Here is a 27,991-nt window from a genome sequence, read left to right on the forward strand (position 1 = left end):
GACAGTCACAGGAGGTTGAGGTGTTTTTTTTTTTCTTCTTCTCTGACATTAGTTTATCTGTCTGCTCCTTTATTGTTTGTTCCCTCCATTGTCCTCCTTCTCCCAGTGAACGCCTCTGCCTAGCTGCTCTCCGAGGAGGTAGGGGGCGCTGTTGAGGACGAGCGTCGCCGGGATACAGACTGTGAGCGCTCGGGGCTGTGTTTGTCGTACGGCTGCAGCTGCACCTCCAGAAAGTCCCGGTGCTGCTGGCTGATCAGCTGGCTGATGAGGCCCGGCAGCGCCTGCAGGTTGCCCAGCAGTGTCTCCAGCTTGGTCTCCAGCAGGGCGATGCGCTTCTCCATGTCCTCACCGCGCTCGTTCAGGTCCGAGATCAGCTCGTACATGATGTTCTGGGTCTGAATGCGCCAGGCCAACACACGCGCCGAGTGCAAGTCGGAGGAGTGGAGGAAGAGATAGGAAGGAAAGGAGAAAGGAGAGAGCTAGGGTCAGAGGCAGAAGGGGAAAGCGGTCACATTGGGCCATGTCAGTTTGGGTTAACTGGGCGGCACATACTCGGGAGGGTCTTAACATACAGTATGTGTCGAGGGTCTGTTTATTTCAGTCTCATATATTAAACAGATTGGCCAATGTAGGCAAAATAGGGTTAAGACTATAGATTTGAATAGTGTGAAAGACCATCTGGAGCCACCTGGAATCTTTTAGTGGGCTTTACAGGTGAAAGAAAAACAACAATAACACACACAGGCATAGGGCAACTTAAGGAAAAAAGAGGGAGGAAGAGGAAGATATAAAAATGGTTTTCATAAAGCATCTGGTGTCATCTTAATACCATCCCTCTGTCAAGTGAAGAACAATATAATTTGTATCATTCTAGGGAAATAGATGATAAAAGTTATCAATTATGACATGATAATGAAAAGTACTGATTATTCATTTAAATAGTGTTTACAAATTTCCCCTGTAACCAAAAACAAACGGCTCCGTTAACTGACATAGCATTAGATAAATAGTGATGTCATTGAAAAGTAATTTTCAATGACATATCTTTAAAAAAAAATCTGCATGTCAAAGATTCTGCACGTCCAAAAATATATGTTGTTCTTAGAAAAACACATTCAATACATAGCTAAGATGTTATTTTTATATTATTGCATAAACTGTGGGAAGAGCTGCATACAGCACCACTGTTGCGTAAGACAGAAGCTGTGTTGACAGGCATTCAAAATACCACTGACGTGAGAGGCATTTCAAATGTTATGTGACCCTTTGGTGTGAACTTGAATATGCTCCACTGTGGCTCTGCTTCAAAGGGCTAACCTTGCTCTCTTTGATTTGGTATGGAAGCACCACATGAAAACTACAAACAAAATGATGCAATGATTAGCTAAATTGGACTGGCACATACATATGGTTTTGGAGTAAGAGGGTACAATTTCGCAGCTCTCAGATTTTAAACTACAAATAGTATTAGCAAAGGGATTTTCCTTAGTGGTATTACATTTCAAATGTACATGGACAGACATAGAACATTCGACACATTTTTCCTGTCAGCATACACTTGGATAAAAATATGTTTAGCTGTAAATCAACGTTAATGAAAGATGCCTTAATGCATAGGGATGGGCAGCTGTGGAATTTATTTTCGACCCCAAACGGGGAGAGTGTGCTTACATGATTAAAACTCTGCCGCCCTCTTCTGGCCAAAGGCAATTATGGCACTGTTTTCAGACGGCCAGTGTAAGAGAAGCTGTCACGCGTCCCACTGCAAATTTCTCTCAATGTCATACAACCTCCTATGTCCTATCCCCTGGCTCCCAGAGCTCTGATAGCACACCAGCCAATCACGGCCACCGGAGCTTAATGTCTGTCGTTGTTCGTGCCAGTGGCGATGAAACCCGGAGTGGTGATTTTAACAGAAGCGGACTAGTGAATGTCAAAACAGTGTGTGTGTGTGTGTGTGTGTGTGTGAGAGAGAGCAAGAAAGAGATAGAGAGAGAGAGAGAGATGGATGACTGAGAATATGGAATAAGTGGAGAGAAAGAAGGAGAGAGGGTAAGAGGTAAGTGAGAGTGAGAAATAGAGAGAGCGAGAGAACGTGCGCCTGTTCCAGCTGATTCATCACATTGCAGGGTGTCTCCCTACTGTTTTTTCCTTTTTTAATGCTGAGTCAAGCTGGCGATGTGCCTGGTGTTCCCCAAGTTTTCGCAGCTCTCCTCAGAGCCGAATCACCATTGAGAAAAAGACACTTGAGATGCAGCAGGAATATTTCAGGCACATGGCCTGTCCCTGAGCAATCTAATACTGTATTATACAATCATTAAAAGCCATAATTGCATTGGATGTCCGATAGATGTCTGTGGCAGCTTAGAAATTAGATTATGACAAATTAAATACAAAAACATCATCGCTTGGGATCCAGTCAGGTTGGTGGCCAATAGTCCTTGCAGTACGATGGGCACAGCATTTCTGACTGTTCATTTATCATTAATCTAAACATGGATTTCATTTGATATGCATCCTAATGGTTTGGGGACTGACCATAGCAAAACTCACAAGAAGAATTCTGTCTGCATACAAACCTGCTAAAACCTGCTAAACATGCGGGTTTAGGGACCAAAGACAAGACTTGCTGTTAAACATTTTAGAACTTTTAACACTTAAATACACAACATAAGCTAATCTATACAGATAATGCTATAAAATATATATATCACATATAGCAATAGAAACCCCATTGCTTGAGATAGGTCTCACTATTATACAAGGAAGTGCATGGAGAAAAGGAACGTGTGCACTTTTACAACCACCCACAGTTTTCTTTGGAGACTGACGGACCCCCCAGAAAAAAAGCCTGTCTGTTTATTTGACACCTGTAGACTTGTGTAGCTGTTTGATTAGAGATGCTTTGATGCTGCTCTGCGCTCATTTGCAACATATCCCTGGTGGTTTCACGGGAACTCATCCTCTGAAACAGTTGCAGCGGATTTGCATACCATCGTCAGAATTCAGTTGCACCAAGAGTCAACCCATTGATGCAAAAATCACACACAGCTACATTTGCCTGGCACATGACATGATTAAAGTGTAATTGGAAAATGCTTACATCTGCTTGTGTTAGATTAAATAACATAAAGAAAGAAGGCAAGAAAAAAGAGGGTATTGATAAACAGTACGTGAGGTGTGTTTTCGGCTTCTAGCTTACCTTCGCAAGGTCCACTAGAGAGTTAGCCTGGTCATTCAGCTTGCGTTGCTCCATTTTAACACTTCTCAATCTGAACACAAGATCATTCAGAGCCCCCAGCAAAGGCGACTCGATCAGTAAAACAAAGAAAAGGGTTGCAACGAGGCTTGCTGCATTCACAATGCAAATAGAGACATAGGTGACAGGGAGCACTCTTAGGACATGCAAAAGACAAGAGGGGAGAATGCAGAGAGCCCCAGGAAAAGGAGAGAGAGAGAGAGAGAGAGAGAGAGAGAGAGAGAGAGAGAGAGAGAGAGAGAGAGAGAGACAGGCTTTGGTGACTGCAAGGTGACATGCATGTGGAGGCATCATGTTGGAAAAGCTTGGAGCAGGGGCAACTCGGGGCAGTTAGGGGTTAAAAGGCCTATGCTGCACAGGCACATACATGTATGCACACACACACACACACACACACACACAGACGCACACAGAGTCACACGCACACACACGCACACACACAGACACACACACACGCACACACACAGACACACACACACGCACACACAGACACACACACACCCACACACACAGACACACACAGACGCACTCACAGTTTTCAGGGTGTTGCAGTAGAAGGGTTAGGCAAAGAGGTGGAGATTTCAGGATTCAATGATAGATGCAGAGACCTGCATGGGCTCATTGGGATATGTCTGGGGAGCTCGATTTTCAGTGGCATAGGTAACCGCTCACTCCTCAATGGCTTGTGAGCATAATATCATGAAGCTGGTCACTTCACATTCAGTTTGGCCTGCTTTTGATTTATTGACTGCACACACTCAACAAAAATGGCTGACTGAGCAGTCAAAACAAGGAAACATAACAAATTTTCCTCTCATGGAAAAAACCCCCACTTTTGTGATGAGTGTAAAACTCTCTCTATCACAGGGCAGTTTATCATGGGGACAGCTGAAGCCTGCCCACTCCGTCTAATCCATACCACTCACATGAATAATTGAAATCCTCTATTTAATTAGGTCTCCGTTCTGGGCTACTTATCTAAAGTAAGTGTTTTCCTCTACCCATTCTCAAGGGCGTGCAAACCAGCAAAGTGTGCGCTATTGAGGCACACAGGAATTATTATTTATTTCTTTTTTTTTGCCTGAACCAAGCTGCATTTTCCACACAGTCAGCTAAGTTTCGCCAGCCTCAGGGGGACTCCTGACATACGCCACGTAGGGGCGCGAAGCATGAAGCAGCAATACTTCAAGCAGAGCCATACCAGACGGCCAGCTGGTGTGTGTTTCATCATATTGGAATAAAACAGAATTTCTTTTGATCTTTTTTTCTTTAAGCGTGAAATACTTCAACCAACTGAGAGAGTGTTCATTTGGGCTAGCATCTGTGCTAATTGTACGGTGTTGGTTTGATCAGAAAAGGGTATATGAGTTGCCTCAGGGGGCTGTGGAGATAATTGGCCCAGATTTGTCCATTTTCATGCAAGGAGGTTCATTAACATCCACTGGGAGCAAAAAAATCCACCAAGACAGAATGCTGTTGCAATAACCAGGCACACCAACAGAGGGCAGCACAGGCACTGATGAAGCAGAGATGAGACGCATAGAAGCTGTGGAAGAACGTTCACCTCCACTAGTCAGAAAACAGAAAAGGAGAAGTGGATACCAAAAGCAGGGGGAGGGGGCACTTTCATTTTTAAAAACATGAAACGGTATTAATCTGAACACAAATGAAAGTAAACATACTCTCTGACACACACACAGACACACACTCATAAAGAAACAACAGAGTATGATGCAATGCTAAGCTAGGTCTGTAGCCTATACTAAGGGGGGATGCCCGAGATTCGTTTCTTTAAGGTTCGTGAATCGTGCAGCTGAGGAGAAGACTTGCCAGAATTTGGTCTCATTTCGCAGTTGGATGACAGGTAGCGAGTAGAGGCAGCTGGATGAGGTTAGCAGCAGAACCTGCTCCTTATGGCATCTTTATCTTCCATACCACTCGCACTCACACTAAAATGAAAGATCAAATATCTACAACATATAACCAATAACGCTTCCAACACATAGCCTAATGTTATACACCAAAATGAGTTTGTCACCATAGCACTGTATGAAAAATATATTACCCCAAATAAAAACAAATACTAATAGATGTTCCACAGATCATTGTCTTATGTTTATTCCATTATCACATAAGTCAAAACAAAAATATACTAATACTTAGAAAGAGTAGATAATACAGTGATATCTAGGGGACAGGAGCTAGTGTTATTGAGTCCAATGTTTCTTGCTGTTAGTTATTCAAAAGGTCACAGCAATCAGATATGTGCTCATGGAAGATGTAGTGCTGTCTATGTTTATTTTTGGCAAAACACTTGTGAATTTTTCATTTGAGTAAGTCGTTAAATCTCCATCTCAGGATGTCGCAGGACATCGTGTGACAAGAAGAGACACTGATGCATCCTGGGACTGCTAAGAGCATGAGGAAAGCATCCCTAAGGCCCTAACCATCTTGGCTGAAGGTACACTCACCCACGGACACACACACACACACACACACACACACAAACACACAATCACACACACACACACACACACACACACACACACACACACACACACACACACACACACACACACACACACACACAATATTCATACCTATGTGATTGTGAGACAGACATAAACACGTAGAGACACTGTCATGTCTAAGAGATGGCTATAGGGAGAGACTTCTATCAGTGACCCACTCAAAACCTAGAGTGAACTCACAGTCTTCCCTCAGCCTCAGACAGCATGTCGTTTCTGTTCAACCTCACCCTGAACCGGCATATACAAGAAGGAGCGAGCTCAGACGAACACATCTAACCATACGGACAATGTGGGTCCTGGCCAAGGTGACACTGTCCAAACATTTAGTTAAAAACTACAAGCAGTCTGTTAACTGTCAACAACAATTAGATCGTCTGCTTGTTCTAATTTAGACGAAGCAGCCTTCAGCATGAGCCAGTCCACATGGTTGCCAGATCTGGCCCCCCCTCCCCCCCCCCCCCCCCCCTCCCCTGTTACCAGTCATCCGAGAGAGAAATGAGGAGTAATGCAGTGAGAAATGTAGATCGTTTCAGGCGTGACTGCAGGTTCCAAGGAGCCCAAAGATGACCCAGCCTCAGGCACCGACTTTCTGTTCTTTTTTACTCATTCTTTGTGTCACTGCTGAATAAGTAGATGGTTGGTTCCAAAAAAAAACAGGGAACAGTAGAGTTTAGGAAGGGTATACACATACATATACATATATATATATGTTGCTATACGTGGTCGGTTAGCTGGCGTCATCTTTTGGTTCATGGAAGTCAAATTCTCTTAAGTTTAATCAGTGGCTTTCTGATTAAAGGCCTTGTAGTCATCACATTCATGCAGTAATGATCAGGAAAGAACACCCCTCAAAAATTAATAACTGAAATTCATTTTCACCACGCTTCAAATGAAGTAATATAACATGAGTGGGGGGTATATGTGTGTGTGTGCGTGAGTGTATGTGTGTGTTAAATAAAAAGTGAGAGCAACATGTTCAGGGGAAAAAAGGATTACTGTTACTCTTGAGACGTATGTACCAAAGCTAATTTGAAGTTGTGCTACAGTAGTAACATAAAAGTGCCACGATATTATATTTTTAAGGAAAACGGGGATCAGTTGTATAAAATGTCAAACTGTCACATTGATTATGAAAATAAATGAACAGTTAATGTATTTTACAGACAGCTACGGACTTTAAAATAAAGGAGGCCACCATATCAATAAATAATGGAAAAGCATGAATTTCACTTATTAAATGAGGGAGTGTGATTATTTTAGTCATCAGGTTTTGAGGACAAGCTCTCGTTAGCATGCACACAACATCTCTGTTAGCTAGAGGTAAGGCGAAGACTTACTTTCGAGCTCTATTGCATTGGGTAGACACAAATGGGAAAAAAGGAACATAAAATAGACAAATGAATAATTACATCACTTCAACATTACAGTTTTCTTCTCTCACTCTCTTGCTCTCTCTCTCTCTCTCTCTCTCTCTCTCTTTATTTAACATTCAGTAGCTGGCTGCACCCCTCATCATTGACCTTGACCTCCACCAATTCAACTTTGAAAATCATTATTTCTGAGGGTTCCCCCCCGTTCAGCTTCCCTTCTCTCCAGCCATTTTTCAACCCTCCACACAGCAAACTGCTTTAGCAGCTTCTGTAGCCAAACTGTACCCTGCGCACAATGCAGCGACCTTTCTCCCGGTCTCCATCTCACCCTTCAGAGATGAGCTCACTCAAACCACCTGTCTCAGTACATCTGTAGATGTCAGTGGAGTGTGGGACAGACCAGCCTTTAGAGCGCGACACTTCCTGAAAACCACTCCCTTGCACAGTTTCCAGAGAAATTAGTAAACTTATCTGAAGTTACCGTCTACGTTTTACACGAACATCCCAAAAATTCACATAAAGGAGTAAACACAGTTGATAACAGTTTTTGTAATGAAAATATTCTCATCTGAGAAAATGAGTAAACTATTTTTTAAATAAGGGAAATTATTAAAATCATAAGTTGTTACCATGTGTGTAAATTATCTCCAAATCAAGATTAAGATCAAGATAAACTGACATTTCTGGCTAGGCGAACTAAGATCAGCATTTTTTTTACGCCATATGAAAGTACAGTTGGTTCCCAGGCACTCTCCACAGGCCTGTCAGAGCCATCACAACAGCCGGAACACTACACGACTACAAACACCGCAGAGTGTGTGTGTATGCCTCGGGGTGCGGAAGCCTGTCTGAGCTTCAGCCTACACCGAAGTCTCTTCTACTTTCTTCAGCAGAGACCAAAACAGTTACAGTGACATAAAATGTATGAGCAAACATTTGTGTATTGCCTTTGCTTTGTTTAGTTTTGGAGTTGTTGAATAATTATTTGTACATGCATTTGTCGCCATAGACAAATAACACAGTTCATCTTTAATGCTTTCACCATCTTAAAGCCCTGAATCTACCTAATCCTCCATAGAGCCAGATACACACACACACACAAACATTCATAGTACACACGTCCACCTACTAACACACATTTTCTCATTCAATCTACAACACACACTCAATCTCTCTCTTTCTCACACACACACACACACACACACACACACACACACACACACACACACACACACACACACACACACACACACACACACACACACACACACACACACACACACACACACACACACACACACACACACACTTCCTCCACTTCATGTCATCTCAGGCCAGAGCCCTGAGCCCATCCACTGTGTGCGCCAGCCTCTGATAGGCACTAGGCACTCACCGCTTAAGGACATGAAAGGGGCGGCTGGAGAGGAAGCTGATCAAACAAGCGGCCAGGTCTTAAGATGGGGGAGTGCAGCACCAGCACCAATGCTAACGCTTACACTAGCGGCAGTAGCCAGCAGCTGTGGTGGCAGATTTCCACCGCCACACTCCATCAGGAGCCTTTACGAGTCCTGGCGCGCAGCCGGCCAGCTAGCTAGCTGACACAAACTCAATTGCACACAGCACATTCAAAAAAAGGAGGATATATACTCTGGTAGTCAAAATGAAAGTCACACACATGTACACACAGTAGCACAGGAGAAAACAACAGGGACATTGTAAAAAAAAAGATGTATACACATGTTATCATGCTCATGCTCACCTGCCCACACACAAACCCGAACATACAGTCATACACACACACACACACACACATACACACACACACACACACACACACACACACACACGTGGCGTTATACAGATGTAACAAATACTGCAGAGGTTTGAGAGCAATGGGAAGAGGAGCACAATATACAGGGTGTGTGAACTACTTCCCACGTTCCATGTGCTTTAGTGGCTCTGCCACAATTTGATCCTTGACTGAAAAACGCAAAGTAATAACAGCGCTTCCATAATTACATCAGAGTGTCCAGGTGTGCAGCAAAAGAGACTGATTTGAAATAGAGAAGCAATGTCCAAGGACAACCAGGTTGCAGTGCGGTAATGGGATGATAGATTTGTTTTACTGGCAAAACACTGACTTCCTAAGTAGGATAGTTTGTCTTGGATATTTGAGAGAGCACCACCTGGGATGGAGGCCTTTGAAGGTGCAGAAATATTAGTTTTTAATCAGTTGTCTGGGTGGATAACAGAGGCTGAGTGGATAACAGAGGCCCATCCTCTCGTACAGTTACGTTATACCCCTGTGGAAGCTGAACATCACCACAGTGTAATATCAGCTCAATAAGATCATGGGCTTAAGCTTCATGGGGGACGACAAGACTAGGCTGGGCTTTCAAAATGTTCACTCGTTTCTCCCCGCTTAGATACACAGTGACAGGTCAGAAAGTATCCCTTACGTTAGTTGTTTCCATCTGAGTTTGTAAGAGAGTAATTAAAATAATTGTTTTGTGCAGGCCAACTGGGACCATGGCATAACAGGCATATATCAACTAAATTTCAAAATGATTCCTGGACAGATAAAACGATAAAGTCTGAATGTGAATACCAATAGAGTGAATACCATATGGCACCCACAATTCTCACAAGGCCTTAATTAAAAGGTCAAAAATGTGTCAGCAAAGTTAAAAGAGTTCATGTTCCTTTTGTTCTTTTGTTGTGTATCTTCTAGTTCTTTTCTGAAGAGGCTGTTTTTCATCTCTTGAGTTTCTTTGTCTATTCTCTTCCTAGCCTGAGATGAAAAACCGGCCTCACAGAAACCCCTCATAGCTTCCTTTGAACTTTGTTTTTGCCCTGTCCTTGATGTATGATTCTGTGTGTAATATTCATTCAAGATATAAAAATAACATTTCACTGGTCCTGATGAAAAAAGAAAAACCCTGGTGTAGGATGTTACACAAGAGCATAAGTCTTGTAAATGTGATTTATGAAGCTTTGTAAAGCATCCATTAATAACTGCAAAACAGCCCGCTGGTCCATACAGTGCTGCCTGAGTTTAAAGCTGTCAAATCAAACGCCTCAACTGTTCCTCATCCTAGTCTGTGAAAATGAAGCGTAGCTTTGAATCCTAAATCAGAAATGAGACAGAAAAGGAGAGAGAGAAAAAGAGAGACAGACGGACAGAGCGAGACAGTTAGAAGCGGGGAAAAAACATCTCTAGAGGATGCGAGACCGGACTAAAAAGAGAGAGAGAAAAAGAGAGAGAGAGAGAGAGAGAATGCCTGAAATCTTTTTGAAGAGGGAAAAGGGTGTAAAATTGGCCCACTTCTGCTACTGGGAGCAGGAGATGGGTGAGGGGGGAGTGTGTGTGTGTGTGTGTGTGTGTGTGTGTGTGTGTGTGTGTGTGTGTGTGTGTGTGTGTGTGTGTGTGTGTGTGTGTGTGTGTGTGTGTGTGTGTGTGTCTGTGTGTGTGTGTGTGTGTGTGTGTGTGTGTGTGTGTGTGTGTGTGTGTGTGTATGTGTATGTGTGTGTGTGTGTAGGGAGGGGTCCAGGGGGAAGAATACAGGACATCCATCATGTCCTCTTTAGCGGCCTGGCAAATGGAAATTATTCAGTAATGCCTCTCACATCCGAAAGCTGTTTTTGCAGCTCTGACACTGCGTTTTTTTTAATGTTTGATTAATATGGCTGCACAAGAACAAAAATTATTTCTCAATTTGCGGCATTTTGATAATAGTATAAATGAATCTGATGATTATTCAGTGTCTTACAACATACTAAATATGACAATCTGCTCACTTAAATCTCAAATTCTGCTTTTTCTAATATCACCAAGTATACACACTGTAAATATATCTTAAATATATCTCAGCAAAAATTGGGATATCATTTGGTACACTTGAAATAATCTAAGTGTGTAAAATGTGACCTGTCACCAGGGCAACTGATGTCAATCAATAATAAATATAACTGGTTTTGGTCACACTTGTGAAAGGTGGTTATTTAGTCTATTTATCACATAAGTAGGTTACATTATGTACCTGCGTGTGCAATTGCGTGTGCGTGGGAGTTTTTTTCCTTGTGCAGCACTTCTAAACAGCATCGTTATTATTGAGCAGGATCTAACCGAGACTCCCTCCATCAACATTTTCCCACAAGGCTGAGACTCAGCAAGAAGGGAAGTGTAAATTCCCTGTAATGAGCTTTGGCAGACAGGCCGCTCCGGAGTTACACGGATCCATCAGTTTCAAACACATCAGTCAGTCAGCCACCGACAGCACACACACACACACACACACTGAAGATAGGATGTCTCCAAAGGAGATGCAATTTCAAATCTCGTGACTCATTTTCAGGTCAAGGGGTTCTAAGTGACCCAGGTACCCATTGACAGTACAAAAAGAGGGAAACAAACAGACAGACAGGAAACAAGACAAAAGAGCCTGTCACAGTATGCAGGGTCATATTTAACCTCTCCTAACCTGAGCTACAGGTGTCAAACAATTCAGATCAGTTATACTCACCTCAAACACTCACCTGAGAAACCGCAGCCATTTTTAAAACCTCCCAGTTTCGGATTAGCCATTAAAAGACTGGACATTAACACTGAGGTCACTGGGGTTACAGTTTATCACACACCCAAACCAATCATCTGAACCGACCAATCATCAAAGCCCTTGCCCTTTCCTTCACACCCCACCATCCAATCAGGAAAGGTTAAGGGCACAGCCCTGGGTGTGGATCTAAAGTGCTGAAGAGCCTATGAATATCTGTTCCTGGGCTTACAGTGGTGGTACAGGGGGTGTGGGGCTGGGGGTTGGGGGGGGGGGGGGGAGGGGGGTGGATAGAGGCTACCTACTGATGAATGGCTTGGAGAAATTTCCTCTGATGCTTTCTGACTCTGGCGTGATCCATCTTCCTCACCAGCTTGGTGTTCTTGTAGATGAGCCATGTCTCCCTGAGTACATTTGCAGCTGTGTTTTTGACCTGTACAGACAAAAACAAGGAAACACACCAAACAGAGACGCACACAGCACACCGAAAGGCTTAGCGAGTGCTGGCAAAAAAATACACACTTCTGAACAATCACATTTCCACAACAACAAAAACCCATCATGAACAAGAAATAGGCCAACGAATTCTTAAAAGGTCATACTGTTTTCTTTCAACAGAACACTCCAATTTGATGGCTCGATAAAGACCTTTTTCTTAAACAGATACAGCTCCTTCACTTTCCATAAAGAACCACTGCACTCTACACAGAAGCTGGCTAATTATCTTTTATTACACAGACAGTGACTTTTCCTTAACTACACCCACTGGTTGGGGTCATCCTCCAGAGTGGGTGGAGGAGGAGAAAGACTGTACAGTGGGCTTTGTTGAAGGAGTTTTAGTATTCCCCCCACAGGAGCAGCTCAGTAGGACCACATGAGAGTAGGTCGGAGATGGATAGTTCCCCAGCTAATATATGAACCTCTTTGGCACCTGAGAGGCACTGTCCGTGCCAGTGTTCATCAAAACATTTGCTTAGGTGAGCGAGCAAGCCCCGGCCTATTGTTTTGAATACGTGGGTGTCTTTAGAATCATGCTGCGAGGGTGAAATGATTCATCGTTAAGGGTTGAAAGATCGTGGTTTGAAGAGACTTACTCTTTTTGTCAGCTGGGTGTCCATCATAAAGTTATGTACATGTTTTTCAGCTTTGGTAAGTTCCAGTTTTTTTGCAACCACTGCCACCACCAGAGCAGTGCATCCAGCCCCCTGGTAGAAACGTGTCAGAGTTCATAATTCATCTTCATTTCCTCTGTACAGCTATTAAACCACAGACACAGCATCTTATTCATCTAAACTGGGTCTTTCTTTTTGATACCTTATGCCACCGAATAATGATAGAATAGCATAATCACTTTGCCAATTATTACAGTGATTTTTTTTTTGCAGGATTAAATTAACAATTTAGCCCGCATGTCATCTTGGAACATTTCAAATGAGAATCTAACTTCAACCAATAACTATGTCTAAAGATCATTAAACAATGATGTATATGACATGAACAAAACATCAAAATCACAGTTAACGAATTGCCAAATATTATTTGTAGCTGCAGAACAGATACAGTATATAGTAATGAGAGCTCACCATGATCCCTGTCAAGAGGCAGACTCCCTTTCCACAGTAGGTGTTGGGAACCATGTCCCCATAACCGATGGTTAGAAAAGTGATTGAGATCAACCACATGGCTCCTAAGAAGTTGCTGGTTACGTCCAAGCTGTCATGGTATCTGATGGGAGCAGAGAGGCAGGGAAAAAAACATGAGTGATGGATTTCTGTGTTTTAATTGGCCAGTGTACACTGTGTTAGCATTGCGTCTGTGTCATCTCGGCAAGTTTACATGCCAGAAATCCCTAATGAATGGACCAATATTACAAGCAAGCAATCCACTATAGCCAACAGCATGTAATTGCTCAAGGAACTAAAATAACATCCTATATTTATCTGAGAGCTTATTCCAAACTGGTGTGTGTTATCTTTGGATGAGATGATAATGTGTCAAGTGGCCTGTTATCTGTTTATATCATCAACATCAAGTTTCAGCTGAATTACATTTTGCCTTCATAAATAGTTGTAGGGGCTAAAAAGGAAAAGTGTACTAAACAGTAAAAGTCAGAAGTTCAAGGACATTGAACTTGAACCATAACTGCAGAGGGCTGCTAACATGAACAGTCTAGGCTATCCTACAGAACACTTAGCATCTGCATCTTTATGTGTGATTTTGTGCAGTTCTATCACTTTGTAGTTGTCATTTACCATGAGCTCCATATCAGTTGTATCACAATCACTATCATAATATGTAATTAACACCAGAGAGTGGGTTAAAAGCATGACCCTGTGTCATTATAAGGCACTCATCACATTTCACATTAAAAAAACACTAGCTACAAACAGTGGTGTCAATGAATCAGCACCCTCATGACACGGTGCTCTTTGACAGGTGATAGCTTATCATTACCAAACAGTACCACCTTGGTGGGAGACGGTGAATATCGGCGGCCCCTCAGTCCGGACCTTAACTCAAGCTCCTTTCAACTACCAAATAATGTCATAGCATTTTGGCGCTCATCCTCTCCCTCCTCAACTAATCATCATCATCGTCATAGAAACATCAACTCAACCCCTTCCCATCTACCAACAATATTCCTCCGAACAACGTTCATCCCCCAACTCAACCCTGCTGTCCACTGCCCCTCCACACTACCAAATAAACCCTCTTCCAAGTTACAGCTCAACTACCTTCATGCCTCCTTCCCCTCCATCCCCACTTCAAACTTCCAAATCAACCCCCTCTCCTACCACCATTTGCGCCCTCCATGTACCCTCCAACCACCACCCCCCCCCCCCCCAGCACCACCTTTCGCAGGCGCGCACTGTCCAGGCGGCGATGATCCACAGCGAGATGGTGAAGACGAGCAGCACTGTGCCGGGGCAGATGGTCATGAGTGTCTTCATGACGAAGCGTGTGTTGAAGTTGATCTTGTTGAGCGCGCCGATGCTGCGCGACGACGCGTCTGTGAACAGCTTGCTGTGCAGCAGCATGACGCGTGCGATCAGGTAGAGCCGCAGGAACATGGGGATGGACAGGATGATGTCCACGTCGGCGTTGGCCTTGGACGGCGTGTAGGAGAAGGCTAGGCGCGCCGTCCACGTGAAGGTGTAGTTGCCCGGGATGGGGTGGATGGCACACGTCAGGATCTCCAGAACGATGAAGAAGATGCGCTCGTACGTCATGGCTATCCGCCAGTCGTCGGCTCCATTGTCCACCATGAACAACTAAAGGAGACGCAATAAAATATGTTAATGTCTAACAGGAGGAATAATGCAGAGGACGCAATTCTTACTATAAGTAAACTTGGCCAAATCAAATAGAGTAGTTACTGTATGGCAAAGCCTGAGTGCCTGAGTGGGCAAATTCTATTGAGTTTTTTTGGTGTTTTCAGAACTTAGAGGAACAGCAATGAAAAGCTTTTTGTTTCGTTTTAATGTCTTAGATGAGAAATGGTGCTTAGGATGCAATACTGTAATTCTATCTGTAGCTCTTTACACTATTCTACTATACTAGTAAAAGCTGTAGAATAGCAAGTGTGACCAAATATTTTTGGTTTTGTTCTCTTCATAACTTACAGCAGCACTGATACGGTGTGGAAAAGGAATTAAATGCAGGAATTAGATGCAGGGTATGTACTGTGAAATGCGTATTGTTTTCTCTCAGACTTGTCATTGTCATATTTGAGATTTGGGTATGAAAGTGGCGTACCAGAGCAGAGTAGTCCCCCTCACAGCCTTATCTTCCCTCTCCATGTCTGCACCTGCCCCAACCCTACCCCGCCACAACCGCTGCCATGCTGTCATTTCAATCCTGAGTGGCTGCCTATCCCAGGATGCTTTGCTCTGTGTCTGCTGCAAAAATATAAACATCAGTCATGGATGTCCGTGGGCAACCGACAGCAACGTCTTTCCCAATATCAGTCTTCTCTTTCTAACGGGCCTTGTTGGTGATAACACGTCTCCACTCCTTCTTCTTTTCCTCCAGCCTCCCTTCCCTCTCTTCATCTTCTCATTTCTCTCTCTTCCTCCCTCCTCTGTCCACACCAACCTCTCCCCATCTCTCTCTCTCTCTCTCCCCTCTCTTCCTTTCCCTCCACGCCTCCTCTTCTTCATAAATATCCTGCCCCTGTGAAGGCTGCGTGGAGTTTTTGCTCGGGCGTGCGCTTGTCAAATCAGTCCCTCCTGGCTGACACGTGGCTGCCGATATCTCCCTGCAACGCCACAGCTCTGCCCCCCAGCCCTCTCCATCACCTCAAGGTCCAGCAGCCTGTCACCTTTGCTGGCGTTTATTTCACCCGAATTGCACAGTCAGCACATTTGCAAGGGACTCTCTCTCTATCTTCTTCCCTCTCTCTCCTTCTCTCCCTTTCTCCCTCTCTCTCTTTTTTTATCTTTCTCGCTACCTCTCCCAGCTTTGTGTTCAGTTTTTTCAAGGAAAACAATTACATTTTTGAGGTGTATTTTTGCCATGCATTATAAGCACACATCTCAGATTGATGAGAATTAAACATAAATTATTATTATTAAATAATTATTAAACAGGATTTCTTAAGACTTTTAGTATGTTGTTCTGGACACCTCATAGAAATTATCTATGCTCCCAAAAAATATTTTACAATTAGTCTGTCGTAAAACTCTAAAACTCACTATCACTCTGCCTTGTTTTTTTGTCTCTCTTGCTCCCTCCTTCTCTCTCTTTCTTCCTCTCTCTCTTTCTCTCTATCTCTGTCTTTGTCTCTCCACTCAAAGCCAAACATGACCTAAGGGAATGGATAAGGATTATAAGAAGAGGGAAAGAGGGAAAAAAGGGCAGAAAGACAAGACCCCCTTGGTGCGTCACTTAAGAACATTTCCTGTGGCCTTTCCACAATGCTGCCTCTCCTTGAGAGAGAGAAAGAGAGAGAGTGCAAGTGAGAGAGTGAGAGAGTGAGAGAGAGAGAAATAGACGAGTTCAGCGGACCTGTTCTATGCCTGAGGTGTAGTTTTATTGCTTGTGTTTTGGTGCATGTGTTGTTTTTTCGTTTGCGGGTCTTCTCTCTGTGTGTGGTACAGTGGAAGTCTGCAATTTAAGCAATCCCCCTCTACTCGCCTGGCCCCCTGTTTGGCCATGCCAGTGGCACAAGCGAACTGACCAATTATCCAATCAACACAGACCGCCAGTCAATAATCCATCCCCTGTCTGCCATATACCTCACCTTATCTATCAAATGCACACAGATGTTTGAATAATTAAACTGGCTTAATGACCATAAAGGAGCGGAAAAAAACTTGGCGGTAAATACATTAAATTTCAAATCATAAATTGACAGCCTGCCAACTCAGCCCCTTCTCACTCTTTCTCCGAAAATCCTCATTAGGGAGAAAAAAAATCTGTTCCATTCCTGGAAAGAAAATGGGATCAATGACCTAGATCATATATTTAGCAATAATACATTAGAAAAGCTTGAATCATTCAAATGGGAATAAATTCTCCGCTGTCAAAGCCTTTTAAGCAGCATCTGTGAGTCAAGGGCACGTAGAGAATAACTCACACAACAGTGCCTGGTTAATAGCAGAAGTGACCATCCACATAGTTATTACAAAAGCAGCACAGGAGGAAACATACACTCAGACTTAGACACACACACACACACATGCACGCGCATACACACATAGACACATGCCACTCATGCTATCCGGCCTATATGCACAGCCACAATTGAGGACATGGATACACACACACACACACACAACCACACAGAGAGAGAGAGAGAGAGAGAGACATTCAAGACTTTAAAGTAGAGTTAATCTACATAACAAAGCAAAATAAAACGGAAACCAAAAACATCTGCAGCCACAGCAAGCGGCGCCCGCTTGTCCTTGAAAGACGGAGGGCTAGACATATAGATTTCCAGATCAGGCTAGACAGATAATGCCAAACGCTAGACAGATAGATTTCCAGATCATCTACAAGGCATCAGGCTCCTTGAAAGCTCCCTGACATCTGTGAAAGACATGGGAGTAACATTAACCTGCCTGTCTGTTGGTATAGCCAGGCTTGTTGAACTTTCCGGGCTGGTGTAACTTAGACAGGGAAATACAAGCTGTTATTCCACAATAGTGACACATGGTATCTTACTCAAAGCTTAGCAACAACAAAAACAACCGCAAAGACAGTGCGCGGTCTGCTCAAGGACTGATAAGACGAAGAGGCAGAGGAAGCTTCCCACTGTCTTTTGGCCTATCGAGAGTAATCCTTACCAAAACGAAAAGCACTTGGAGAAAAAGAAAAGAAAAATGAAAAAAACGAAAGAAAAAAAAAAACAGTTGCAGCTTCAAAACAAGGTAATTAAACATTTAAAAAGGGTTACGTAAGGAAAGCCTACTTGGTGGGTAAAAGCAATTATGTTAATGGACAACCTGCAACACAATACTCAAGAGCCTGTCACCTCTTCTCACATACGCACACACACACACACATACACAGAAACACATACACACACACACACACACACACACACACACACACACACACACACACACACACACACACACACACACACACACACACACACACACACACACACACACACACACAAGGAAGCCGAGTTGAGACGTTGAGACTCCGGTTATGGAACATAAACCATACAAAGTGACACAAGGATCTGAAACGTTATATAGGAGCCTCTCTGTCTTAGGCTAACGTGTTTTTTGCTCTGTACTTTTCTGTTCTGTTGTGTTCATGGGATTTATGGGGTAACACTTGATTGACAGACACACTGAAATATAAGGCAATGTGAGACACTGTTCCGAGGAAGTTATAATGTCCTCTCCTGTGTCCCATTGACTCCATTTCCTTTCGCTGTCGCGTCGGCTGTCGTTTCTTTTCCCTTCTTCTAAAGATTGGGGGTGGGGAGGAGTGGATAAAGTGGGACATTTCCTACCAAGCCCAATGGGACAAAGCTAAAACATCCAAAGGATGATCTATGATATGTTTCTATGTGCAGCAAAGCCCATTCATGCGGGAGGATTCCAATTGATACAGCAGGACAAGGGTAGGCTTGAATGACAGAGTCAAATAAGAGAGCCCTTAAAACATTTTGAAGGAAAAAAAACACTTTAAAGGTAGAGTCTGTGATTCTTGTGAGAGGTTGTTGGTATTTGAGCTCAACAGCCAATCACATTACACCCGGCCTTTCCATGCTCGTGAAGCAATGTGATGGTTGGCTGGACTACATTTTTTTACGTACTGAACAGACAGACAGTGCGGTAAGGAGCAATTGAATTTGACAGAAAGAGTATTGGATTAGAATTGAGGACTGCACAACAGGTTAAATGACTGAAACCAACCAAAGGCCAGGCAGTTCAGCGGCATGACACAAATCCGTCTGGCACACTCTAGTGATAATTTCTTTATGACAGATGCAATTAGTCTGATATGCTTCCTCAGGTTAAACATGCAACCCCCTCACAAGCTCCGTGTGAGAGTCAGAGGGGCTGACATGGAGCATGCAGACAGACACCACAGGACAGCGCAAGGTTGTGCAAGGTTTGGGGCATCTGTCTGTCAAGGAGGCTGTGGCGACTCTCCGGGGGTTGGTTACTGGTTTCGTTTGGGTTTCAATACAACTAATGGAGGCAAGCTCAATATTTAATCTGTGTAATGCGAAGATAGGGAACATATATCTTGTCACTGAGGAAAGAAATCGCTCAATCTCATTAGTGAATTAGGTTGAGAGGTTCGGCGCAATTAGAAATTAATGCAATGGTTTATTTATGCTATCAAAGCGGGCCCCTAAGAGCCCACTTTGCTGAGTAAACGACCCTGTCGTAGTTTACTTCTGCTTTCATATATATGGGGGAGAAGGAACCAGGTAGCCTCCACCGATAACTGAGAGAGGAGGAGAAGAATCGCCATCTCAGAGATTGTGCAGAATGGGTTTACTTACTGCACATTAAACTGGACCTAACAGAGGTGTTTGTGGATGGAAAACTAGGCATGTACTTGTGTGTGATTTTGTAAGTGTCGTTTTCTGGTGAGACGGATCTTCGTACATGAGATCCCTGAAAATGGGGGTCATCAGCCATGCGAGACTCTCATGTGTTCTCAAGTGGAGGTGGCTTTTCACCTGATGGATGAGCATCCTCTGTAGTCACGACTCAGACTCACACTCACACTCACCCACAAGCAAACGCACACACACACACACACACACACACACACACACACACACACACACACACACACACACACACACACACACACACACACACACACACACACACACACACAGAAGAAAGTCTATCTCTGCCCTGGGGCGTGAGTGTGTGGTGTAAGTGAGTGGTTTGTCTAACATTGTGAGTGTGTTTTTGTGTGTGTGTGTGTGTGTGTGTGTGTGTGTGTGTGTACGTGCATGCACGTGTGTCTGTCTGTATGGGGGAAGCATCTCTCAGTTGACAGAGACTTCAGGCTGACAGCTTGTATGACAAAACGATCCCTTATCGAAAGATGACAAATGCCCCGGTGCCTGGGTATTCTAACCTCCAAATAAAAGAATAACAGAGCTATCTCTGCTCATGGATATATCTGTGAAAGGGAAGATCAGTGTGGCAACTGGAAAGAGATATGTGCCGAAAGGCAAGACAATCCACACAGCTTTCCGCAACCGCAAACATTCCACATTCAAGGTACCAAATTCTAGACCTCGTAAGAACTACGATTCCAATCATGCATTGAAACAAAGAGGAAGGTCGTAGGTCATCTGAGTCATACCCAAACTGAAACTGCATGTCAATGACAAATATCAGTTGCCTTTCACATTACATTCACCAGCAGGAAAATGGTACTTAAAGCATCACTATGGCAGGTGCATGCTCTGTCAACCGGGACACTGCACATCAAAGGCACAGAGAATTCACAGGAGACTTCTGGGTCTTTACATGGATCCCTTCAATATTAATGGACGAATCACAATGCTGCGTCATGAGTCGGTGGGCTATTTTAATCAACGAGATTTATAGAGGGCCACGGCAGCAATCATGGCCGGCGTTCCCCACTTCACTACCAGAACGTAAATTAATTTCTTTGGCTATCGCTGGAATTCACGTTAAAAGCAAAATAATACGTTTGCTCTCCTGGTGGACAGTGTGGCTACATGACCTGAGGGTTCTGTTTCCAGACAAAGAAAAAAAAATGAATGAGATGAACAGAGGCCAAATCAACTCATAGAGGAATGCATGTGGGAAACAGTGGATGGGGAAAATAAAACATCAAAAAACACCAACAAGTTTGCACATCTTCCAAACAGGATTAAAAAAAAAATTAAGTATGAAATTAAAAATGAACCATGTAGTTACGCTATCCACTAGATTAGAACAATTTAACTGTTTACTGTATATCAGTCATACAATAGCTGCCGCACATACACTAAACATTTGTTGTGTTGTGTGACCCTGTCTCCTGCTTGTTGGCATAAATATAAACCAAACAACCCGCCCCCCGCCCCCACCCCCCGACAGGCAAGCTGGGGAGGGACAATGTGCTGAACAGGAGCCACGCTTTATCAGTTGCATCCAGTTTGTTAAATTAAAGATTTACAAAGGGGGAAAGCGAGAGGCTTGGACACGGCCTGTGATGCACGTGCCAACTCTGGCCACACTTATCAGCAGAGGGGGGACTCTGCCAGACAGAGCCATTGACTGGGGAGAGGAGTGTGACACTCCGGTGTGCGCTAGTGTGTGTGTGTGTCACAAATATGCCAGCCTTCAGCACACACATTTAGAGCTAATAGCGGACAGAGCTGTTGAGTGGTGCCCATTGTGTAGTGGTGTGTGTTCTGAAGACAAAGATGTGGATCCCTGATTGAAAGAACATGACACAACATGAAGGCATTGTAGGAGTCAGGGATGTCAGGATCAAGAACCTTAAAATGCCTTTGATTTCAAAATTGCAAAATAAAACAGAACAAAAGGTTCTATATAAAAAAAATATATATAATGAGAATGCCCTAGAAAAAAATGGGTTCCAAGGCTTCTAAGATCTTCTAAGATCCTAGGGTTGTTAGATGTTCTTTAGGCCTGAGGTGGGCTTTGTTCTATGTGGACCAGCTTTTTCTGTTTGGACCAGAACTCTATGTGGACCCTGGGGATAGTTTCTCTCTTTCTGGTGCTGCGGTCAGTAATACAAGCATGAAGTCTACTTTCATGGAAGTAAAAAAAAAACAGTATTAACATCCTCCTTCAGCAAGGTAACTGCACAGAATTACTTTATACAGGGAACTCCAGCATCCACACCACATGACTGATATATTTACTCTGAAAAAAGTGTGGTCAACTCCACTGATGGAATATATGAAGCAGATTATCTTGAGAGAATGTTTGCATATAAATTACTCCAAATGTATGAGAATAAGCAACTTCAGTGACACCCGTCTACATAGGCAGAGGGATCGTGAGGTAAGTTCATTTACAGCTGAGTGTTGAGATGAATTTTAAATCAAGCTTTTCTCACAGCCTCTGTGCCCTTCTACATAGAGCAACAGAGGTTATCTGCCATTACAGCTTTACTGCTTACCCAAGTTTTCTGAAACTAGATCTAATTAGTTCAAAACCCTACCAACAATGCACAAACCTGCACACATAAAATGCTAAACATCACAAATCTCCTGCAAAATGAAACTGCACTCAAAACTCACTAATCCCTTGTCAAAATCTAACTTTCGTGGCAAATGGCAAATACAACTATTCCTATTGTTAGACTGTATCAATCACTAACAAAACATTAGTGTGATACATCTAAAACACTCCTGTCTTTGCTTGACTAAAGCCTGCTCCATTTACAGTGTTACAGTGCATCTGACTAAATCAGTTACAACAGACTGAATATATCAACACTCAATGTTTTACATTTTCCTAAACACTGTAGACCAAAGTGTTTCACACCCACAGAGCACCTTTTCCATTTTTCAGTGCGAGAATGTACACAATACAAAATATTTAGCTAAAAAATTACAGCAAACTGAAATATATTTGGTCACCCAAAAATTGCTGGGTCATTTAGGGTGCCGAACATTGTAACAGTAGCAAAGACTTACAGCACACTGCATACCAAAATAGTATTTCAAATTATTCAGTATGGGAACACATCATACACAACATTTTATAGTAGGCTATATAAGAACTATAAAAAATGGACCCTTTGTACATGACACATAAAAAGAGACTGTTTGATCGTAGTCAGCCATCTTTCTGAGTAACTCATCAACACCACGACCAATGTCCTCCTTTGGAATTGGTACATACGTATCTCTTGCATTTTGAGGGGCAGTGCCTTAAAAAGTCACACAAGTGTTCAATGTCTGTTTGTTGTGTCTTAGAAAATGATCTATGCGTGTTATGTTTAGCAAAAAATCTGTTTTATGACATTGGAAATTGAGTGAAAGGATAATAATTAGTTTATAGTTTTGGAGATTTGCCGGAAGGTTTTGATGGTTTTGAGTGACATGTTTCAGAAATCATGTGATGTAAACATTTTGTGTGTAAGTAATTTTTTAAAACTGTAGTTTATGTGAAGATACGGTAGTAATGATGACCTCATATATTATTCAATATACATCCAATTTGGACAATTGCATTGGCTCCTATTTTTTTGGACTGAATACATTTTACGGTAATCCAGGTATTTAATGCCAAAATGAATTCCCAGGGCAATATAAAATGCTGGCAATGTTTTGGAAATGTAAATTACCTCCTAAAAATCCTTTTAGTGAAAATTCAACACATCTCTTACATTGAACCTTGTGTTTTAAATTCAAATAGTCATTGCAATAATTCCTTTCTGGGGAAAAATAATGTAATTCTGATTTTGCCATAATTATTCCTGTGAATTTTACAGAATACAAAGCTGTACAATATTGAATGTGCAATATGGGTCTATCTACAGTATTTATTATTCCAGATTTACATTTATTTATGGACTAAAATATTGCTTTATTTGGACTCATCGGCTACAACAGCTTAGGATATTATAAATATATATTTTTAATGCAGTTAACCCCCTCTCGCTAATGGGTGTATGCTTCCTCTGTGTTTTGGTGTCTTTCTTTGGTAAGTTTCTTTGACCTAAACTAAATGACCGATCACTGAAACATGCGTTACACTCCAGTCTGTTAAACTATAAACAGCATTCTGTCTAAAAAAGCCAAAGCAACACGTTTCCACAAAAAATGTCTAGCAAAAATTTCTGATTAACTGACAACATGTCAAAGTGCACTTAAATGAAAGAGCCTTGAGCCTGAGAAGCGAAAGGGATTTTAATTGTGTAGGATTTATTTAGACACGTGTTGGACTGGCAAAGCTTCAACGTGATGCAGAGCTGGGACTGTGCTGGTAAAAGACTGTTCTGCATTGAAGTCTCCCTTTTGTGACATATTTTATAGTGTGTTACTGTTATCATCCCATCTGTGATTTAAGCTGTTTGGCATCTGTATTTGTTTCCTGAGTTACAATGGCATTATCTGTCAACCATCAATGTCTTTGTCTTTTCCAAGTAATACCTGCCTTCTGGTTCCTCCTATTCAATGTATGAGACTGTTTATGGATGAGTGAGTTCCCCTCTGTGCATGTGCTTGCTAATAAACGGCATTCTCCTGGGGTCCTGCTGTGCATGGGCCACAGGAGCTGCCATGAAAACTGAGATCTCTGTCTTGCTGCACATTCTTCCACGCTACCTCACTACAATATGGAAGAATATTATGGCCACTACATAGTTTTTTTTCTCCTGAAAAGTAATGCTGCTGAACATTTAACACATGACAACTATCTCAATTAATAATTACTGAAATTAAAGCTGCACTCTGTTGCCTATGATTAAAGCCTTACAAATAGAAAGAGCAAATGGAACTTAACATTGTCTTTAACCCCACTGTCATATTTCCTTAAAAACTAAATTCAGCTACATTACGCTACACTACGTTGTGCAAGTCTACAGCAAGTACCATAGTGAAAATGGCATATACTGTGTCAGGCCACTTTCTCTACTCCTGATTGTGTGATCTAAGTGGATTGCCCCATAATCGCTAACGGTCAGTCTCAAAAGAGGAACTAATACACATGGGATTACTGCAAATCGTAATGTACTCTTACTGTAAAATTAGATCAATCAGACAGCTAGAGTAGATTATTCTGTGTAGATTTACCTGACAAAGCACACATTTTACAGTGTTTAGGATTTTTATAGAGAAACAAGCAATGCAAAAACCAACCTAGTTTCCACAGAAAGGGTAGTCGTAGCCTGTGGGATCTGAGCTCAGATTACTACTAAGGCCTTACAAAATGGCTCACTGTGGCCCAATTTCTCTCACTTGAAATTCAGACTAATTAAGAGCGTCTTGTCAATTTAATAATAGATTTCATCACTGTTCTGAGGAATGCCATTCAGGAACAACATTTTTTATCTTAATTAAGTGGCACTACAACAGGGACATAACTGCTGAATTGCACAATTACACACACACACTCATTCTCTCCTTTTCTCTCTCCCTCTTTCTCTCATTCACACACAGACACACACACACACACACACACACACACACACAGACACTGTAAGTAATGCAACAATGCTTTGACGCAAGGTCATAAAATTGAGCTTTGTCCAAGTGTTGGAACCATTCTGGGGCTGATGACAATCTAGTTAACCCAATGCACACACCAACAGAAGAATCGCAAGCTTACTCTTTCTGTGCACCATGCAAACTGCTGAACTAGTCTCAGAGGTTAAGAGGATTGATTTATTTTTGCTCTGCTGAATTTATGTGCTCTCTCCCATCTTTTTGAGTCTGAGCTGTTATGTGACAATTTCACTGGCAACAAACACGCTTCTCTTACTCCCAGTGCTGAGACACTCGCTCTCAAAGTGTGTCATTGAGCGAGAGATGCAACACGGACAATGAGATAAATCTGCCAAAAGGCAACACACAAATAAATATTTTGAATATTCCAAACAGCTACTTCATTGGAGTTAATCTAACTGCACAGGATAAACTAGACAAGCTCCATTTTAATTGGAATGATGTTGGCTTTTTCCATGACTAGGATTCCAAATGCCACTACAGCGACTAATTAGCCTTCTCCTCCGTGGACAAGAATATACACCTGAGATAAAAACTCATCAGCTTCATGTCAGAGTATTCTCTTCTCTGCCATCTCCTCCTTACAGTATAGTAGGTATCACATTACAGGCATCCTACATTCCCAATGCCAGAAAGCACAATTGTTCATCTAAGACCAAAAGTCACAAAAAAAGACATAAATCCACACTAACCAATGACAACAATTGCATGTTATGATGAGGATTTACCTGGATTTCCCTGGCGTGATATATGATAATCAGACCAAGAAGAATGATGGTTGAAAGGCTGATCAGGCATTTGAGAGCTAATGAATACAATGACTCCTGAAAGAGAAGAAAACACTTACATACCTGCACAATATGCAGGTCATTGTTTCAAGTCATGTCTTATCTGTCTTTTCCACTGCCATTGACATGCAAGATTTACATAGTTGTGTCCAAATGTCTTAACAAAAATAGATATCCTGTATAGTTTAGTAAAACATTATCACAAAGTCAGTAATAAAGAAGTCAACATCTATCTTACAGCAGCACTTAGTGTGTCAACTGTGGGCTATCATTTTACACAAGCACCTGCACAGGTATTCATGTCCTAATAGCTACTGCCATTAGGAGAATCACCTCCTAAAATTGCTTAACGTGCCTAGCAATAGGTTTAAGTGTGACCTTGTTCATAGTGCTTTTATGCACTTCACAAACTTACGCTTTCCGTCTGCTGTCAACCTAATGTATTCTGACCTACATGAGGAGCTGCATGGCTCGGGATTGAGTTACGCACCTTTCCATATGCACCCCATGACAGTTCCGTCTCTATGACCATAACAACGATCCCAAACATCCCAAAGATCAGCGCATAGTCGCTCAGCCGTTTCCTCTTTTCAAACAAGGCCCTCCTGTGTCCCAGCTTTTGACCAATGTTCTGGCCCTTCTTTTTCGGTTTGCTGCCACTGTGGCTACCTCCTCCATCCCCCGATGCGTAAGGCATAAGAGTGGTCGAGTTGTTATCCGGTTTAGAGGCTAGATTGTCCGACGCATCCGCAGTGGAGATGGGCTGCAGCGGCTGGGACTCCGAATCAAACTCGTGTAGGTTTCTGCGGGACGAGCTCAAGTTGCTCAGCGGCCGCATTACACCGCCGTTGTACCTGCAGCTGCTCATGGCTATTTGCCTATAAGAGTTACTCTCTCTGCGGCTGCTGGCCGGGCTGCCCGGCTGCCGACTGTGGCACTGCTGATGGTGGTGATGATGATGATGTCTGGATGAACTACCATGACTAGAGGGCGTGAACTCGCAAGCGCTTATCTGAACAGCCTTGTCTCAAAGACGACACGGACGGTGTCCTTAAAGTTCCGAGAGGGGTAGGCGACGTCCCGTGAGAAATTAGGCTTTTCCGTGCATCGCAGGCAGAGTTATTGCAGGTGCCACTTCGGTCCTGCTGGCTGATGGAGCGTTCTTGGCGTCCGCAGTAGTGCTGGTACTTACAGTGTTGGAGCTGCTGCTGCTCCGGATAGAAATCGTTCTGCAACTGCAATGGGCTTTCCATGTCACTGCTGCCGTTTAAAGCAGCAGGCGGGCAGCACCGAGCATCTAGAGGGGGCGTTGTGGTAGGTGCGTGAGGAGAGCGGCGAGGTTAGAAAAGACACTTATCGGCTTCTGTAGAATACGAGCCAGGTACGCGATTGGATGTGCGCTCCAAAACAACTGGCGTGACGTCACCTCAGGCAGGTCGCTACTTGCGTTCAAATATTCATTAATCTCTTTAAGAAATTATCAGTAAAACAATTAATCGCCGTCACCGCTGCATTTTACATAATCTGAAAATAACTGGCGGGACAACAGTCAGGCTACTAGCCCATGCAGTCAACTGCGAAGCTGTCTGAACTAATTTCTGGAAGTACAGCACTCTAACAGTTCCATTCATACTTCCACGCAAATGGAGGACGGGTGCATCATGCAAATACAATAATAGTCAAAGGCTTTTTTCGGGCAAAGCAACCTTAATGATCTGTGTGCTCTAGTCAACCACCGAAAAAAGACATTTGATTCCTTCCTACTGTATTTAGCTTATTGAAACCATTTATGAGATGCGATTTTTACCACATCCATTAGGCTATTGCACTTGAATA

General features: G+C 42.8%; 1 protein-coding gene across 1 annotated transcript; it reads right to left on the minus strand.

The window, feature by feature from the left end:
- Positions 1 to 119: 119 nt before the first annotated feature.
- kcnn2 (potassium calcium-activated channel subfamily N member 2) lies at positions 120 to 27,408 on the minus strand (the record flags this gene model as incomplete). Its single annotated transcript, XM_080848063.1, is given in 9 exon segments — positions 120 to 395; positions 3,203 to 3,272; positions 12,019 to 12,146; positions 12,808 to 12,918; positions 13,297 to 13,438; positions 14,567 to 14,985; positions 26,096 to 26,191; positions 26,646 to 27,182; positions 27,184 to 27,408. Coding segments are annotated over 9 exon segments (2,004 nt in total).
- Between the last annotated feature and the right edge of the window lie 583 nt (positions 27,409 to 27,991).

Source organism: Sprattus sprattus, assembly GCF_963457725.1.
Source record: "Sprattus sprattus genome assembly, chromosome: 11".
NCBI classification, from domain to species: domain Eukaryota; kingdom Metazoa; phylum Chordata; class Actinopteri; order Clupeiformes; family Clupeidae; genus Sprattus; species Sprattus sprattus.